Here is an 18,830-nt window from a genome sequence, read left to right on the forward strand (position 1 = left end):
GCATGTGCAAATTAAATCCACGCCTTCAAAGCTTTTTTATGGATTTTCAGAATGAAGGGTCTTATAAAATGCTATAGACAATAATCATCCAGTTTATATATTCCACAAAATGTTTGTCCATACAAAGTTGCATATATGTTTAATAGATATAATTTGCTGTATGTCATGCTGTTGTAGAAAATAATTGCTGATTTTTTTTTACCTAAATTTTATTTACAATGCATTCTGATTGAATTTAATACACTAAGAGATTATTTATTCAATACTGACTTAATTCTAAAATTCAGCTATCACATAAGCAAGGAATAAATTAGATGGAAGGAATAAATACTACATTCATGCAGAATGGATGTTTTTTCATATAAATCAACACAGGCTGGCATAAAGACTATGCACAATTGGCACGTGCCATGTATTAATTAAACCATAATGTCAAGGTCTCAACTTTCCCAAAGCTCTCTCTCTCTCTCTCTCTCTCATCCACCTGCTACCCAGAGATGAATGCATTGTTTCTAAGGTAGTGCACACTTCATTGAGCATGTGGCTGGTCCTTTGGTCTTTAGGCCCATCCAAGCTCCTTCTTTGCCTGCAGACTGTGAGAAACTCCAGCAAACCCAGGACTCACACATTCATATGGAGATTAGAGAGTATAAATAGAGATGGGAGCGAGAGAGAGCTCAGAACAACTCAGAATTTCTGTACACAGGGAGCTAACAGGAGAAACACATGGAACTATGGTTCCTATGATTACTGCATCAACCATCAACTCCAACAGCATCCCTCCACTTTTTAATATGGAAAATGTATAAAACATTGATATTCCATACAGTTCAATCTCCCCTTTTATTAATATATTATATTTATTCAGTTGAAGTGTTTGAGCAAATTCTCTTGTTCTGTCTGTAAATGAGAAAGCCGATAGTGGAACGCATAGACAGAAGTAATGAAAAGCTCAAGTCTCTGCTGGGTGGAGAATTCCTAAAGCAACAGCCTGATTCCAGACAGGAGAAAGCCGATATCCTGGAGATGACAGTTTATTTCTTGAGACAACAGCAGCAGCAGTCCCATAAGAAGTCGAGCTGCTCAATTAAGGCTGATGAAGGTTAAAGCAGGTGTGTGCAGGAGGTCATCAACTTCCTGTCTCAGTGTCAAGTCCACGCTCAGTCCCGGTGAAGACTGCTAAGCCACTTCTGTATGAGCCAATAGGAATATTACTTAAATTATATATTACTTCAAAAATTTTTAAAAAGAGTATCTGTGGCTGGAGGTAGCACGGTGGTGTCCGGGTTAGATTCTCGACCAGGCTCAATTTCCGTCTCTGTGTGCGTGGAGTTTGTATGTTCTACCCGTGCTTGGTGGGTTTCCTCCCACAGTCCAAAGATATGCAGGTTAGGATAATTGGTGTTCCCAAATTGCCCATAGTGTGAATGGTGGTGTGAATCCTGCGATGGACTGGCACCCTGTCCAGGGTTTACCCTGCCTCATGCCCTAAGCCTCCTGGGATAGACTCCAGGCCACCTGCGACCTTGAATACAGGATAAAGCAGTATAGAAGATGAGTGATCTGTGGCTGGAAATCTAAGAGAGCAGACCTGGCCCTGCAGTCAGAGTGGGACTATCCAGACTATCCTGTCACTCATAATGACATTATCAAATTCTTTTCAAAAACCTGGGAGCATGCGAGCATTGGTTTCATTGTGACATAGCTTAGGCTGCAATAGCTGGTATGAATGCTTGATCAAGGAAGCATGTGTTACCCTTCACCTTCACATTTGGAGTTAATGCAGTGATAAAATATGGTAAATGTTTGAATATGAAGCAATACATTGAATTTATGTTTTTTTATGCTTGTTGATCAAAACAAAAGCTATCAAAAGGCATTCAAAATAGAAATTGTTCAGAAACAGCATTTTAATTGTATCATTAGGTTTATTTTGGGAACATAAGGCCTCATTGATTTTGTATCTTATAATGCATTAGAAATAAGACAATATTCATGCCCTTCACTGAAGGAAAATGTAAGTTATTTCCAGGGTGAACAACAGTAATTTTTACAACTGACTTAATAAACATTGCACATAGCTAACATAGCTAAAGAAATAAAGCACATGTCAAAAAACATGCTTTTTCAGGCAACAAGAAAGCTTGGTGGCAAATATTTTACTCTAAAATGGTTTAATATTGTAGAAGAACAATAATCTTTTTTTAGCATAAAAATTTAATAAAGATGCACTGATCCTGTTTGGTTTCCAAATTGGAAACATCCATACATGCTTTCCCACACTGAAAGCAACTTAAAATATTCTGTCCATGCAAAGTTAGATGAGAATATGGCAACACTTCAGGAAAACCAACTTAATGCCGATATGGCATTAGTAAGTTGGTTTCCAGACGATAAAAGTATTCACATGATTCTACCAGGGTCTCCATATATATATATTCAAATGCATTGAATAATATTTATTAATAAACAGCATTATGCTGTATACCATTTAGATAAATGTTACAAGCATTGCCTCCAATTCTTATTTTTTGTTGCCATTCTTTCTTGTTTTTATATCCTGTATAGAGGCATTGGACTTTGTTCAGGTTTTTGATGCGCTGCATGTGTCATTAAAGAATGTCAGAAATCTTGGGAAAGGCTTGGGAACATATCAGCTCTGTGGGTCCAGATGGCCTTGCTGCGTAAACCTCGCCCTTAAACAAAGGGAGATCAAACACCGTGGCTAATGTGATGTGTAACAAGACACACTTCTTTTGTCTCCTTATTGGGGGTAGACTGTGGGAAAGGCAAGATAGGCCTCTCACACAGACTTCAGGGAAATCTCACTACATCGTTGTCGCTATTCAATTGCATTTTATAGTTTACGCATTCAGAATGCACAAACGTATATATGAAATCAGTGTATTTTAACCTTTTGAGACCCCACTGTATATAGTGGACATACAGACTTATTGGGAGAGATGACAATTTTCTCCCAGTTGTGTGTATATCCTTGTAAGATTCTAACATGTTGGGTATTGTTCTTTCAACAATTTTTTAAGTATAAAAATACTTAGTTAATTAATACTTATAATTAAACTTATGGTTAAACCAGTGTGGATAAACTGAACAGTGATTTGATTAAATAAATAAATGTTCAATAAAAATGAAAATATGATTTATGTATAGCAAAACCAACCAGTATTGTAGAGTTTATATTCACTGTTCAGTTTGGTACAATACCATGAGCAATACTATGAGATATATACATGTGTTGTGATGTTTAATACGCATGTTGATATTTAATATAAATTGTCTAATGTTGGTTGAGCACACATGGTCAGAATAAAATAAAAATACAAATGAAAACTCTTTTGTTAATGTTTCAAATAGTGATTGAAGCGTTCATCTGGTCAGTCATTGTCTTTGTATAGCCAAACAGTGAATCAATTATAAATGATGATGGCCCCCTCAATGTACTGTGTGCTCCCGGGGTTATTTGGTCTATGCTTGCACATACGATGGTGGGAATCAAGGAGAAAAACTACTTGGCCTTGGACTGACCCACATGTTGTCTGTGCATTATAAAAAGCCTCAAGTTGACCACTATGGACCAACATTGGGGGGCAAAAGAACAATCGTGGAGGTTTTTTAAAGCTTGTACATCCTATAGAACAGTAAATTCTTGATGTTAATAAATGTTTGTATAAAAGTAAAAAGTCAAATTAGTTACCTTACTTGACAGTGTGTGACTAAATGCAATACACATTGTAAATATACTGTCTCATAGATACCCATATTAATCAGTTAATAATACAATTTTTTTCCCCCTTTGAAACACCTCTAATTCTTATTTGTACTCGATAGAATATGTGCTCATATATAACGCGCTTCTTTCTCCTGTAGATTTTATTGTGAATGTGTGTTGATCGACAGGAACAGTGGTGATCACAACTAGACTGGTTCTCACGGTTCTAAAGCTTGGACAGCATGCCTGGCATTTTCCCACACTCGGCCTGGCGTTTGTCTTCTACTTGAAACAAAAGCCATGCCTCTGCTCCCTGTGAGCAAGCAGACAGTGTGTCTGGAGCTGATGGAGAGGCGTGTGTGAGGCACAAGCACACGTCGCTCTGCCGAACAGCAGCACCTCTCACGTGTGCCAGTTTTAACACTTATCTGTCACTGCTCCTTCATCAAGGCCGCATAGCATCGTTTATTTCACACGCAGGCGCGAACGCGTTCCCTCCTCGCGCGCTCGCGTGCCGCACACAGCTTTGTGAAGTGAACGCGTTTCCCGCCAGAGTGTGAATTCCGGAAGCAGGCACGCGCGTGCGACTCCAGACCCCATCCCAAATGGCTCACACTACATATGGTGTAAACAAACAAACAAACAAAAAAAAGAGTTAAATACTCTGTTAAGTGTTTTTATTTGTAACATGAAGTGACTAAGATTGTAAAGTCTGCGTAATATAAGAATTATTCATAAACCAGATCCTTGTGGAGATTAAGACAACGCTTGCAGTGGCTCGAGACTCTTTAATGTTCACACTTCGACCACGTGCCATCATCACACCCACGTGTTAGTCACGCTGCTAAGTGCTAGAAATGCTGTAGCCATAGGACATAAAAGGACTCTCTCTCTCTCTCTTTAAAACGTGATCATATGTTTTATAGGTTATACTGTACTTTTGGAAGTATTAGGCATTAGCTCATTGGCATTATACACACAATCAGACTAGAAATCAAACCATTAAGGTAAGAAAATGAGTCAGTCCTGTCGCAGGGGACTTAGGGTACAATGTGGGGTACACCCTGGATGGGGTGCCAATCTATCGCAGGGCTCACACACATAAACATGCTCATTCACAATTTGAGAATGCCTGCATTTTCTTTGGAAGGCTGTAATACCCACCAAGAACAGGGAGAACATGCAAACTCCATTCACACAGACTCAAAGCAGGAATCGAACCCTCGACCCTGGAGGTGCAAGGCAACAGTACTAACAACTAAGCCATCATGTCGCGTATTTTAATCCCTAATACTTTTAAATTTAATTCATGTAAGTGATAGTGTAGGCAGTGCAGGGACATAAAAGACATTAAAATAATCCGATCTTCTCGCGATAAAGCTGTCTGCTATCCCCGAAACTTTCCCACAGCTTATGAGAAAGTTCTCAGATAATAACAGTGACACGCCTCTGATACCTTGGGAAACTTTCACCCGGCCAAAGACAAGCAGCCGGCTAACCATAAAGTGAATGTCTCCTATTGTTGTGATGAGCCAGCCCTCTACTCTTTGGAGTGTGGGAAAAAGCAATCCAGCACAAGCCACATGGCTTTGTAATGGAAATGGCCAGCTATAAATACAGCACACTGACCCTCACACAGTCCCAAAACTCACTTTGCAGCCCAGAAAGAGACAGAGACCAGCATGGCTCCACACTCAGTTCTATTTTCCACCTTTGACCACCAGAGATTTACCGATAAGGATAAATTTAAGGTATTATTTTCTCTTTAGTCGTCTTAACTTTTATACCTAAAATCTATTTCTTTTGCATTGTTTATGTCCTGACTTAAATTTTGTTCTAAACAAATGCTGTCTTTTCTACTTACAGCTGAGAAAGCCTATGGTTGAAAAAATGCGCAGAGACCGCATCAACAACTGCATCGATCAGCTGAAGAAGCTGTTGGAGAACGAGCTCCGCAGGCAAGACCCAAACACCAAGCTAGAGAAAGCTGACATTCTGGAGATGACCGTTAGCTTTCTGAAGCAGCAGCAGCGGTGTCCAGAAGTACTGGCTCAGAGAGACTATAACCAAGGTTACTCACAGTGCTGGAGGGAGTCACTGCATTTCCTTAACGTCCACTCCAACGGAAGACAATCTACCGAGAAAGTCCAACAGATCCACGAAAGATCCAAAACAGAGCTCAGCCATGGTTCATCCGTGCACAGCTCCAAACACAGCCACGGTGCTCCGCAACAGCCCAACAAGCCTGTCTGGAGGCCCTGGTAGAACCCTGGAGGACTAATAAAACCTGAGGGAATAGTGATGTTCCTGTCCCTCAAGAAAGTAGGAGATATTAATTTCCAAGACTTAAGTTTTGCCATCATATTGTTTGGCAAAACCAATTTCGTTTTTTGCATCGACTGTGAAACAAAAAGCTTTTTTATCCATAATATGACATTCCCCATGTATCACTTATTTCTTATTTTTATTTCTTCTTTTTACTTTTGCTTTTTATATATAGTGGTTCGTGCATGGTTTGTGTGATGTCTATATATTTAACTACTGTTTACTCCAGTGGAGTGTATATGGGGTGCGAATCAGATCTACGAATTTGTGTTGTATTTCCACGTTTTAGAGAATATTTCTCATTGTGTTGTAAGTGCAGAGCAATATCTTCAATTACAATTAAGGAAACTTTTGATAAAAGATCCAATCCAGTGTGTGCTCATGTATTGTACTTAACATATATTGTGTTTTTGCATATTTGTATGATTCCATTTATATAAGCTCTTATCAATGTTAATAAAATTCTATTTTTAAAATAAAATATTCACTGTCTGGAATTAATTTTATGTTAATTTTTTTATATATTTAAAACAAAACATCATTTTTTAAGAATTTCTATTTTACTTTACTTTAAGTCTGTAGTAATTTTAGGAAATTGCATAGTACTTGATTATATAAGGAATAATTATCCTTACAATTAAAAATATCTCAAAACATCTTTTCAGACCATAAAACAGGCACTACTAGCCTAAGCACAGATGTTGCCTTGCATTCAGCTTCTCTACAGGCACACGTCTATTGTTTCCATCCTCTGAGAATATGGCCCACTGAATAGGAGAGTAGTGTGGGAAACACATCCAAACAGCTTACTCACATGCTTTGCAGTGAATGGTGGTGACCTCCACTTTTCATCTTGTCACCTGCCTCTGGTGACTAAGTGCTTGTGTGTGTATTTAGTGACAAATGGAGATGGATAAGGTGTATGATTATACTGACGGGAAGCAAAGATATCTGACACTTGGTGTAGTGTTACTGTTCTCAAAGCTAGTACTAAGAAACAGGACTTAAAACATCTGTTGTAAGATAAAGATCATGGCCAAAAGGAAAAAAATCTGAATGGAATGTGTACAATATCTTTATAATTAACACCTAATATATAATGTTATCTAAAATAAAATTTGCAACAAACTTGCCATTTTTATTTCAAACATTACTTCATCATATGGTTGCACTTATGGAACTGTAACTCAACATCATCTGTATGCATTGTGTTAATAATATGACATTAAATGTCACTGGAAATTAGGACATGAGACCTGTTGTTCTTTTGTTTTAAGGCGGTAATAACCTGTCCACGTTTTGTCCTAATTAACAACTTTGTAACAGCACTAGCAGTCTCTCAGCTGTCACATGCAACTGCAAACCTAACACAAAACAAAAATGATAATAACCAACAAATGCACACTAAATATTTGAATGTTAACATATTTAATGTGTTTTTAGGGTATATATATTTTTTCAATCAGGTTCATAACGAAACCTTCATTCAAAACAATTGGAAATTAAATCCATAACGAATGCTCACAAGTAGAAACTGTTAAAATAAGCAGTAGGATCTCTTCTTCATCTATTAAATTAAAATATTTTTAGACTATATGTCACATGGCATATATCAAGCAAATAAAGGTAAAATCACAGTTTAGTCATGGTATACATTTGTATACAGTTTTGAAAGTGCACAGTTGTATTCATTTTTGGTCGAAATAAAATGATGTACACTTTAGGGAAAAAGTATCCACCGAGTATTCCAAGAACACTAGAAAGTGTGGCAAATACCTCCAAAGCCATAGTTAAAGTCCCTCTATTAACACTGTAGGTGGTGAAGAAGGTGATCCAGGAGATTATATAGATCATCAGGCTGAATGTTATGCACTTGGCCTCACTGTAATTGGCTGGTAAATCTTTACCCATGTAGCTCAAGCAAAAACATATTACAGTCAGTACAAATACATATAAATATTGTGGAAGCACTACTGCCATGGTCTTACTGCACTGTAATACAATGCTGTCAAAGTAGAAGTCATAGTCAGCTGAGGGGAGAGGTGCATTTAGGCTTGTACAGAGAAAAGAGATGAAGAACTCGAACAAAGAGGTGACCAGGATGAAGATATCAGGGCCTCGATTTTTCACCCAGGAATCGTAGAATGCGGGAAGCTTTGCAGACCACTTGAATATGCACACCACCTGAAGAGAGAAATCAAAAAAGTGTGTTTATTCAAGAATTGAAACAGTACACTGTCACCAGGACTGACTTCCTTCTAAACTGTCACACCTGGAAGGCACGGACAGTCATGCAGTTTAGGCAGACGGTGAAACTGAAGATGAAGAGGGAATTTTTGAACAGACAGGATGCTCGGGAGGGCGTGCTGAAAAGGCACAATGAGCTGCAGGCAGCTACGGTGAGAGACGACAGCATTAGCAGACATGTCTTGCCACCTGCAGACTTTACAACTGGGGTATTTAAGTTAAGTAGGAAGATAAGAGCAGTGCCCAGGGTGAGCAGCAGTGTCAGTGCCACGAGAACCAGGAGAACAACAGTCAACGGGTCACCCCATCGCAGGTATAGAATGGTTTTCTGCAGACATTCCTCATTCCCAGATGGAGACCACTGATATTTGTTGCATGGCTGGCAGCTGGTAGAGCCTAGAATGAACAGAAATTGGTGTTCTAAGGATTTGCTTGGAGAAGGCATTAATTTAGATCTAGGCTTTCAATATCAGAAGTACATTAGTTATTAAAGGAGTTGCACAGCAATCTGTAATGTCACACTTGAAAGCAATGCAGGGAGTGCTATCTGGTGGTGATGGACTGAACTACACCTTCGCACATGCACAATATGGTTATGTTCACCAGTTTTGTTGAGGAAAGTGGAAGCCGGACATTCCATGCATTTGAAACAGCACTTTTGTTGTCCAATCTGCAGTCTTCTGTACCCATAGGGACATTCTGGGGAACAACGTGACTCAGGCATCTGGGTAGGCAAGAATATACAAAAGTTCATCTAGCATATGATCCATTCGATTCCTTTTGGTAATTGTAATGATAAATTATATACAACTTTAATGGAATTTCAATGTAATAATTTTTTTTAATCTACTAGTGGGTATAAAACCAAGACTGGAGACAGATAACATTAAAGTAGGTTATATTTGAAACATGTCCCACCCATGGTAGCTGTGAAGCATCCAACTGAAGACCTGGAGGTTTTAAGTTGAACGATCCCACTGTTCTGAGGGACCAGGTTTTATTAATCCATATCCATGTGACAATGTCATATCCAGTGGGTGGGTTTCCATACCTATCAAAGTACAATGTTGTATTTCTGATGGAGATCCTTGCTTGTTTTAAACATCGAAAGAGCTGAAACAAAGAGAAAAATAAATAACGCAAAAATATACATGGTGTCCATCATGGATAGTGTTTTACAAACTTAAGATAAATGGAGTTTAATATAGAACTCAACTATAATTTAAACACCAAAGTATAAAAAAGATTAATGAATCAAATGTTTTTAATACACTGACCTGCCATGGCTGTATTTCAGTGTTCTGACATGTTTTCAAATCACATCCGAGAGCCTGGTGCAATGCATAAGCAACTGCATATACCGCCTGATACACATTAAACGAAGAGATGATATCATATTTCACCAGAGGATATTGTGCCATTGCCATTTGGTACAGATGTGTGTTCTGTAAGCATGGGACACTCATTTCACTGAAATTGTTTTTAATGTTTTTAAGGTTAGTTATGTCCCGGTTCACAAAATCTTGGAAACCATCGAAAGGTGTATATTTTAAGGACACACCCAAGACAGTTCCAATAGTATTGATTCCTGGGATTCCAGATACTAAGGTTGCTATTGACCAGTCCTCAGACCCAATCCACACCTTCCCAGTCACATTCTGTTCTACCACAATTGAAAAAAACCCTTTGGCTATTCGCTTGCTGGAAAACACTACTATGGTATTCACTTTGGCTTTGATGATATTCTTGACGATGTCTCGCATCCGCTGCTGTGTGTCGTTACTGAGGCTCGGAACCACTGCTTGATATGGAATACAGACATTGTAATCTGATGCTTGCTGCGATACGCTCAACATTGCCTGCAAGCCATATGAATTGTCACTGCCAAGAAGAGCTATCCAGGTCCAGTTGTATCTTACAAGAATCTCAAGCATGGCTGTCACCTGGTTTTTATCACTAGGAATGGTGCGGAAGAAAGATGGATAGAGCTGTTTGTTGCTCAGAAGTTCATCTGATGCTTCATAGGAGATCTGGGGAATTAAAAAAAATTAAATAGCACTGGTGAGTTAGATATTTATGGAAAACAAATAATATCCTTTTAGGGCTTAACCTTTGTTTTTAGATTTATGGCTTTCCATATTACTGTCTTCACCATTAGGATTTCATTTCACCTACTGTAAATAGCTTTAGCAGAGAATATTTTGTTTGCAAAGTTCTTTGTTCAATGCTCCATCAGTTTTCACTTTAAAACCACTAACAGGGAAACTGAATTGCATTGCACAGTTGCACCTGGAAGCAGGTAGAGATGTATTAGGCAGCAAGTGAACAGACAGCTGGAAGACAGTGGAAGCAGGAAAAATAGACAAGCTTATGGAGTCAAAGGACTAACAAAGGCCATGGTCAGGGTGTCTCCAAAACTTCAGGTCTTTTGGGGTGTTCCTAAGAGGTACTGAAGTTTTAGTACCTACCAAAAGTGGTCTGATGAAGTAAAAACAGGCACCCAAGTTTCATTGATGCACATGGGAAGTAAAGGATATAAGGCTACTGAATCAAAAATCGCTGAAAAATAACTATGATTGAAAAGCATCAGAACACACAGTGCATTGCAACTTTCTCTACTGTATATGGGGCAGGGTACCCATGCTGACCCACTTTGACCCCAAAGTGCTAACAACGAGAACTGAATTATGGAGGAAAGGAAGACATTTTCTTTTACACCAAGCGGACAGCTGAGTGCCTGTGTGTGACTTACCTGTTAAAAGGTGGCACCAGGATGCACTATGGGAAGTAGGAAAGACACGAGAGGCAGTATGATGCTCCGGACAATATTCTGCTGGCAAATACCCCCGAGTTCGGGTGTTCATGTTCTGGTGTATCATCTACCTTAACATTTTTGTAGACCATAACCCTTTAATAGTAGCAACATTCCCAATGACAGTGGCCTCTTTAAGCACCCTGACAAACTCACTCCCTTTCTCACACATTCTATACCGCTTTATTCTGTATTCAGGACCTGGAGCCTATCCCACGAGGCAGGATACACCCTGGACAGGGTGCCAATCCATCGCAGGGCACACACACACACTCATTCACGCACTATGAGCAATTTGGGAACGCCAATTAGCTTAATCTGCATATCTATGGACTGTGGGAGGAAACCAGAGTACCTGAAGGAAACCCACCAAGCACAGGGAGAACATGCAAACTCCATTTAGATTTACATTTAGGCATTTGGCAGACGCTCTTATCCAGAGTGACTTACATTTTTATCTCATTACACATCTGAGCAGTTGAGGGTTAAGTGCCTTGCTCAAGGGCCCAACAGTGGCAACTTGGTGGTTGTGGGGTTTGAACCTGGGATCTTCCGAACTGTAGTCCAATGCCTTAACCACTGAGCTACCCCTGGCCCACAGAGACGGTAATTGAGCCTGCCCGGGAATCGAACCCGGACGCTGGAGGTGCAAGGCGACAGTGCTAACCACTACACCACCGTGCCTGACAAAAGTATATTTCATAATTATGTAAAATAATCAGATATAGATAGAAAAGAAAAATAATGGCACTTACTGTAGCTAAAGAAGACTTAAACAAGTGCTCAATACATAAATAAAAGAATTTTTTTGGGTGAAACCTTCTTGTTATATTGTATACAGATATTAAAAGGAAGCATAAATATGCAGTACCTCAGGCACAAGAAAGTTACCGAGTGCAGTAGCTGGAGTAAAGCTGTAGCTGCTGCTATCTGGTCCAATGAGGGCAATCGCTAGAGGCTTCACTTTCACTCTGTTATACTGCTGAGCTAAGATTGTCACCGTGCCCAGAATACTAGCTTGAAGCGAGCAAATGTCATATGCCTGGTAGCCTAAAGTGATACCAGGCAGGAGTTGACTGCTGTTGTTGATCTCCTCCACAGCATAGCGCAGAGCCTGCATCAAGTAGTAGCCATGGCTGTTGGCAGTTCCTCTGCAAAAGTCATAGAAGCTCATGAAATTAAACACAGCTTTTTATCATAAGCAGTATTATAAGTAAGCATATATAAATCATACAGGTTGCAATCAGCCAGCTGAGGCATAGTCGAGATAGTTCGGGCCACATTGTGGAGAGGAAACATGCCAAAGATAGTAATATCCCCTTTATTCTGGAGTCCAGTGCCATCACAGCAGCTCCAGAAACATCCCAACAGCAACGTCTCAAATAAGAGCCGAACCATACTGTAAGCATGAGAGATCACACACGTACTCTTCTTCCCCAAACACCATTCCCCTTTTCTACCATCTGATGGGTGAAAATTTGCATGTGCAATAGTGTTATTGTCACTGCAACATTGGATTTGCATTAGCCCATTTGTTTCTTACCAGTGTGTTTACTTATTAAAGACGTAGTACATTCATTTAGCCAATGTAAGAGAGAAGAGACGAATATCACTGTCAAATAACCAAAGTCTACATCCTACATTAGCTGATAACACACTAGATAATGAAATAATGACAAGTAGTGGGTGGTTTATTTCCAATGCTTATTTTATCAAACATACTCAGGTTTTAGATATCCCAGTGTTTCACTAGTGCTTGGATACCATCAAGTTAGAGAAGTTTCTATGATCGGACCGCCAGCTTCATATCTAAAACGCTGACCTCCTAGGAACTACTTTAATGAGCCGTAATGTGCAAGTGGTGTTTGTGATGATTGTGTGTATGTTTCCCACATACAGATGTGTCTCTTCCGCAATTGGATGACTAGTTATCCATAGATTCTCACAGATTAAGCGTTCCACCCGTTGAACGTTCACGGGAAAAACTGCAGCAGGTTCGAGCCGCCTCGGCCAGGACAGTCATTCAAATTCTTCTGTAAAAGTCAATTTTTATTTTACACTTTTCATTCATGGGAAATTTCATCACAAGTCCTTTGTATTTTCTCAACTTCTTCTTGTGCAGACTGTTTAGACAGTGAAAACAGACAACTGCAGTCAAGTGTATCAAAATTTGGATATAAAAACTTCATATACTGTAGGCATGTTTTTTTTTTTGACTGAAGGGAATTGAATTACAGCTCAGTGTATTGTCATTCAACCACTGAAAGTCAATTTGCGTAAGTGGCAGAGGATTTTCACAATGTAAGATAAACAACAAATCACTAACACTTGACACTATAACTGCCTGCATGTAAGAGAGGCAAATTCATGTAAAAGAGGTGTCTGAGTCTGAAGAACCATTATGGGTTCTTAATGACTTAATTTTCAAGTGGCTGAACACCAAAACCAAAAATTATGATAGGCCCATACATAAGTACTACTATAGATACTATAATAGACAAAATGTCTATTAGTGTTTAAAACTTTATACAAAGCCCATATTCATTATTCATAATAATTCCAGTATTGTTGGAAATAATTCCTTGTTACCATTTTTATAAACTCTAATAATGGCTCACAGAGCTGTAATAACCTGCAACAAGTGCTCAATGGTAAAGTAATTCATTCATAACCTTTTCATCATAATAAAAGAAAAGTGTAAATTCTATTTTACAGTAATGCCAGGTGGTTCCTTTATTAATTTTCAGTAGCAGCTTAATTGTAGTTGGATGGGAAACACACTGATTCACACATATGATCCCCATAATACCATGCAAAAAATAAATAAATAAATAAATAAATATATATATATATATATATATATATATATATATATATATATATATATATACATACACACTATATATATCTATATCTATCTATCTATACTATATATATATATATATATATATATATATATATATATATATGATTTTTGCTGTGATTTGAGGGGTCTACAATTTTTAGCATAGGTCATTTCCACTGTAAGCGACAGAATCTAAAAAGAAAAATCACTTTATTAATTTATTTGTGAATTACTGTGTCAAATAAGTATTTGATCACTTGATTATCAGCCAGATTTCTGACCCTCAAAGACCTGTTATTTTGCTTTTAAATAGACCATACGCTTCTTACGGAGCCACTCCTTGGTTGTCCTGTCTGTGTGCTTTGGGTCATTGTCATGTTAGAAGACCAAGCCATGACCCATCTTTAATGCTCTGACTGAGGGAAGGAGGTTTTTGCCCAATATGTCACAAAACATAGCCCCATTCATCCTCTCCTTAATACCATGCAGTCGTCCTGTCACCTGTGCAGAAAAACACCCCCAGAGCATGATGCTTCCAGCCCCATGCTTCACTGTAAGTATGGTATTATTGGGATGATACTCATCATTCTTCTTTCTCCAAACACAGCAAATGGAGTTAAGACCAAAAAGTTCTACTTTGGTCTTATCTGACCACAGGACTTTCTCCCATGACTCCTCTGGATCATCCAGATGGTCCCTGGCAAACTTTAGACGGGCCTGGACATGGGCTGACTTAAGAAGGGGAACCTTCCGTGCAATGCAAGATTTTAAACCATGATGTCTTAGTGTATTACTGATAGTAGCCTTGGAAACGATGGGCCCAGCTCTCTTCACAGCATTGACCAGCTCCTTCCGTGTAGTTCTGGGCTGATTCTTTACCATCTTAGCATCATTTATACCCCATGTATCTACTTAGACTTTGGCTGATTGTGGGGTGCACAGGTGTCTTTATGACAGCTAACGACCTCAAACAGGTGCTACTAATATAGAATCATGAGCAGAGTGTAGCTGGACTATTTAAAAGCAAAATAACAGGTCTTTGAGGGTCGGAAATCTGGCTGATAAGCAAGTGATTGAAAACCTATTTGACACAGTAATTCTCAAATAAATTGTTTAAAAAATCATACAACATGATTACTGTTTTTTTCTTTTTAAATTCTGTCTCTCACAGTGGAAATGCACTTATGCTGAAAATTGTAGACCCCTTCATGATTTCTAAGTAAGAGAACTTGCAAAATCACAGGGTGATCAAATACTTATTGACCTCAATGTAGGGTTTTACACTTTAAAATATGTTTTTAAAAAAAGTGTTTAAACTGAAGAAAAAGAATATTCATGTTGGCTAATACATGGAGAATGGTTGGATAAAGTTAGTTCAGATGGTGTAGAGAAAAAATAAGAAATGTTCTAACACTTTAGAAACCATTGGAATTAACAGAAACCAATTAATAAAGGACAGTTAGGGTATTGGACTACTGATTGAAAGGTACCAAGTTCACACCCAAGCACCACCAAGTTGCCATTATTGGGCCCTTAAGCAATGCCTTTAACTACTTAAGTTCTGAAACAAAGAAAACACAAGTTTATTAGAATTTTATGCCACATTGTTTGGAGACAGAAAATAAATAATTAAAAAGAAGGGCAAGAGAGAGTAACAGCTGTGTTTACATAATGATTTATTTAGTGTCCATAAAGCAGAAAATAAAACACAATTACTTATTTTCATAAATAACAAAAAAATACATTTTTAAAGGCCCCACATAAATCAGCACTATAATTAAAACTAACTATAAACAAGACCTTTATTAACTTCAAAAGTATAGAAAACGTCCAAAAGCAACAATACTAGTAAAAAAAAGTTATTATAATAATGATAATAATAATAATAATAATAATAATAATAACATTTTTACTTCTGATGAGTAACAGGTGTACGTTATCTTCTGTTCTGGACTTTGATCAGTTTTTGAACTACTTTAAAAAAAGCATAGTTAAAGCAAACAAACTTCTAAGGCAAGAGTTACAGTATAAAACACATTTACAGGCACAAGGGTTTTGGTTTTCTACTGTTTGGCAACAGCTTTCTCTGAACACTGAACCTTCTGCATTTCAGGTAAAATAAGAGCAGGGCACTTTTTTTTTTTTTTTACAAATACCAAGAATGTCCCTAAAAAATTAAACAAAGCAGCTTATTGCATAGTGCTTTGTGCATGATTGTGCAACTTTGTTTAACCCTAGTGTAGAAGCTCCAGCTGCATGGCTTATATGTTGTGGCTTAGTGATGAACAGCAATGTTTAACAGCAATATCCCTTTTAAAATGTATAAAACACAGTTTTTCTTTTCAAAAAGTGACAAGAATCTGAATAAATGTTATTTTTAATGGTAATCCCAGGCTCCTTTATGACATTAACAAAACATATCTGGTGTGATATGATGAATGAAAAATGATTAATGGATTTTATGAATCACAATGTAAAGAAAAGGAAAGACTGAGGAAAAAACCTTGTGCATACTGTGGAATTTATAAGAAAAAAAGGACATGAGAAGATGAAGCCATGCCACGGCAGTGCTGACGGGAAAAAACATTAGTAGATAACCTATTTAAAATAGATTTAATCCCAATTTGGGACAGCGAGCGCACTTAAGCACCAAATCGGAGATCCACACAGACGCATACCAAGGAAGATTGGGTAAGAAATTCGATCCCTGCGCCACTGTTTATGAACTGTGATATGGAGGATCATCAACTGACCTCCCTATATACCTCTGTCTCTCCATCACTCTTTCCAGCTATGTCTTTCTCTCCATCCCTGTCCTGGTCATCTTGCAGGTCTTCAGCATTTCCCGAGTCACTGCTTGCTCCAGAGTTAACGAATGGTGAATGTCTGTGGCAGAGAGCAACCAGACATTTGAACGGTTATAATCTTAAACTGAAATGGACTTAAGCATATCGTGAATAAACATAAAAAAAGTATATTGTTTACTATAATTATTAGATGTGTTTATGAGGGGTGTTCATGTCAAACCAAGACTTATGATGTAATTTCTCATGAATAAAAGCATAAGATTCTAAGCTGCAGTAAAGCTGTTAAATGCTGCAACCATTTTAAAGTTGGTTTATATGTCTATGAGTCGAACGCCTGACACTTGAAAATCAAGAGATAACTTGTCACCAACTTGCAGAAAAGATGCATCAGCCTGTGGGAACTATACACACTATCATTCACCAACACCACTTGCATGTTACAGGACCTTAGCTGGAAGTTATTGCCACATCCCCTGTATAGTCATGACCACACTCAAAGCCATTTCCACATGTTTGGGTCATTAAAGGAGTTCCTGGCAGGCCAGAATTTCAGACATGAAGCAGGCAATTTGATCACTGCTCCAGGCATACTGAGAAAACTTAATACCTTGATGGTATCCAAGCACTTGTGAAATGCTGGGATAAGTTCACTGGTTTAACAGGGGATTATATGAATTAATTGAATTTAATTATATGTCACATGTACCTTACAGCACAGTAAAAATTTTTTTTTTTCACATATCTGTTAGGAAGCTGTAGGTCAGAGTGCAAAGTGAGGGAGGACATAGCACCCCTGGAGCAGATAGGGTTAAAAGCCGTGCACAAGCGCTCAACAGTGGCAGCTTAGCGGTCCTGAGGCTAGAACCTCCGACCTTCTGATCGGTAACCGATCAGTATCATACAGCCTTAAACATCTGAGCCACCACTGACCCACAATATTTAAAAAATAAAGGGTGTTTTTACTTTTAACTGTTCTGTTATTCTGCACAATCAAAAGTCCTGGTTTGACGTGAACGCCCATCCTATATTAGTAGGGTGATTAGAGAGCACCAAAGGACTCCTCTTTGTCTTAGCATTAATTGTATAGCGGTCAGTACATCCTTTTCTTCAGCAGTGATAATATGGGATAATAGTGAGATCTATGACTTGTTCTAAACACAAATTTCCCCTTTTTCAGAAAATATCTATATTCTGCAAATGTATCTTTAGCTGATCAAAGGGATGAAATTTTGCAACCTTTAGAACTGGAAGAGTTGTACTTCAAGCAGAAAAGAGAGATGTAAGTTTGTGATAAAAGACTACAGTAAGTCAGCAATAATGTTCTATTAGTGAGCTCAAAAATCCACTTTGATGTGATTTGTTTAATGTATTAAAATGTGCCTCTTTAAGATGTCGGATAATTTCAAACAGTGAACATGATTATTTTGTTAGGTGAATTAAAGCATATCCCTACAGGCCTCCATTTTTAAATAGCCTTTTACAAAGCTAGAAAAGAGTATAAAACAATACTAACAAACATCACAATGCAAACAAAACAAAATAAAACAAAATCCACATGCAAACAAAGACCAAATAATTATGACCAAATAATAAGAAAACAATTATTTGTATGAATTGCAAAATTATTTTTTTTGTAAAGCCTCTGATATTACAGTAATAAAGTTAAATAATATACATAGGATATAATTTTGATCATTAGACTATATATTATATGGCCCAAAAACTGTGGACACCTGACAATCAAACTTCCTTAAACAGTTGCCACAATTATTTTGAACTGTCTGTAGGCGTAAAGTTTCCCCTTAACTGGAACTAATGAGTACAAACCTGTTTTTTCATGTGGCATGCCCTGTGCACAAAGCAAGGTCCATAAAGACAATGATGATGTGGATGACCTTGTGTGGTCCGAGCCCTGACTTTGAGTAAATTTTGGAATAAACTGAAACAGTAACTGCAACCAAAGCCAGTTGATATTATTTTTTGAACTCACCAATAATTTGCATCTGAATGAAAAGCAATCCTGTTTTTTGATCAATCTGCACCCAAATTTATAGTATACAGTAT

The 18,830-nt window shown here is 38.0% G+C and overlaps 3 protein-coding genes across 4 annotated transcripts in view; 1 reads left to right on the plus strand and 2 right to left on the minus strand.

The window, feature by feature from the left end:
• Positions 1–5,379: 5,379 nt before the first annotated feature.
• Positions 5,380–6,536, plus strand: her12 (hairy-related 12). The gene is made up of 2 exons (XM_053481882.1): positions 5,380–5,481; positions 5,597–6,536. The coding sequence occupies exons 1-2, from the start codon at positions 5,413–5,415 to the stop codon at positions 5,993–5,995; spliced, it is 468 nt and encodes a 155-aa protein (XP_053337857.1). The 5' UTR covers positions 5,380–5,412; the 3' UTR covers positions 5,996–6,536.
• Positions 6,537–7,687: 1,151 nt separating this feature from the next.
• LOC128510332 (taste receptor type 1 member 1) lies at positions 7,688–12,512 on the minus strand. The gene is made up of 7 exons (XM_053482538.1): positions 12,349–12,512; positions 11,986–12,265; positions 9,580–10,332; positions 9,188–9,415; positions 8,906–9,026; positions 8,328–8,698; positions 7,688–8,239 (listed from the first exon to the last, which is right to left on the minus strand). Exons 1-7 carry the CDS (start codon positions 12,510–12,512, stop codon positions 7,688–7,690), a joined length of 2,469 nt encoding a protein of 822 aa, XP_053338513.1.
• Positions 12,513–15,638: 3,126 nt separating this feature from the next.
• iffo2a (intermediate filament family orphan 2a) overlaps positions 15,639–18,830 on the minus strand; it is a 28,415-nt gene continuing 25,223 nt past the window's right edge. For both annotated transcript variants that reach the window (XM_053483345.1, XM_053483344.1), the window contains exon 9: positions 15,639–16,845. In XM_053483345.1, coding sequence (XP_053339320.1) covers positions 16,704–16,845 — 142 coding nt within the window. In that variant the 3' untranslated portion in view covers positions 15,639–16,703. The remainder of the gene's footprint in view (positions 16,846–18,830) is intronic.

Source organism: Clarias gariepinus, chromosome 22 (assembly GCF_024256425.1).
Source record: "Clarias gariepinus isolate MV-2021 ecotype Netherlands chromosome 22, CGAR_prim_01v2, whole genome shotgun sequence".
NCBI classification, from domain to species: domain Eukaryota; kingdom Metazoa; phylum Chordata; class Actinopteri; order Siluriformes; family Clariidae; genus Clarias; species Clarias gariepinus.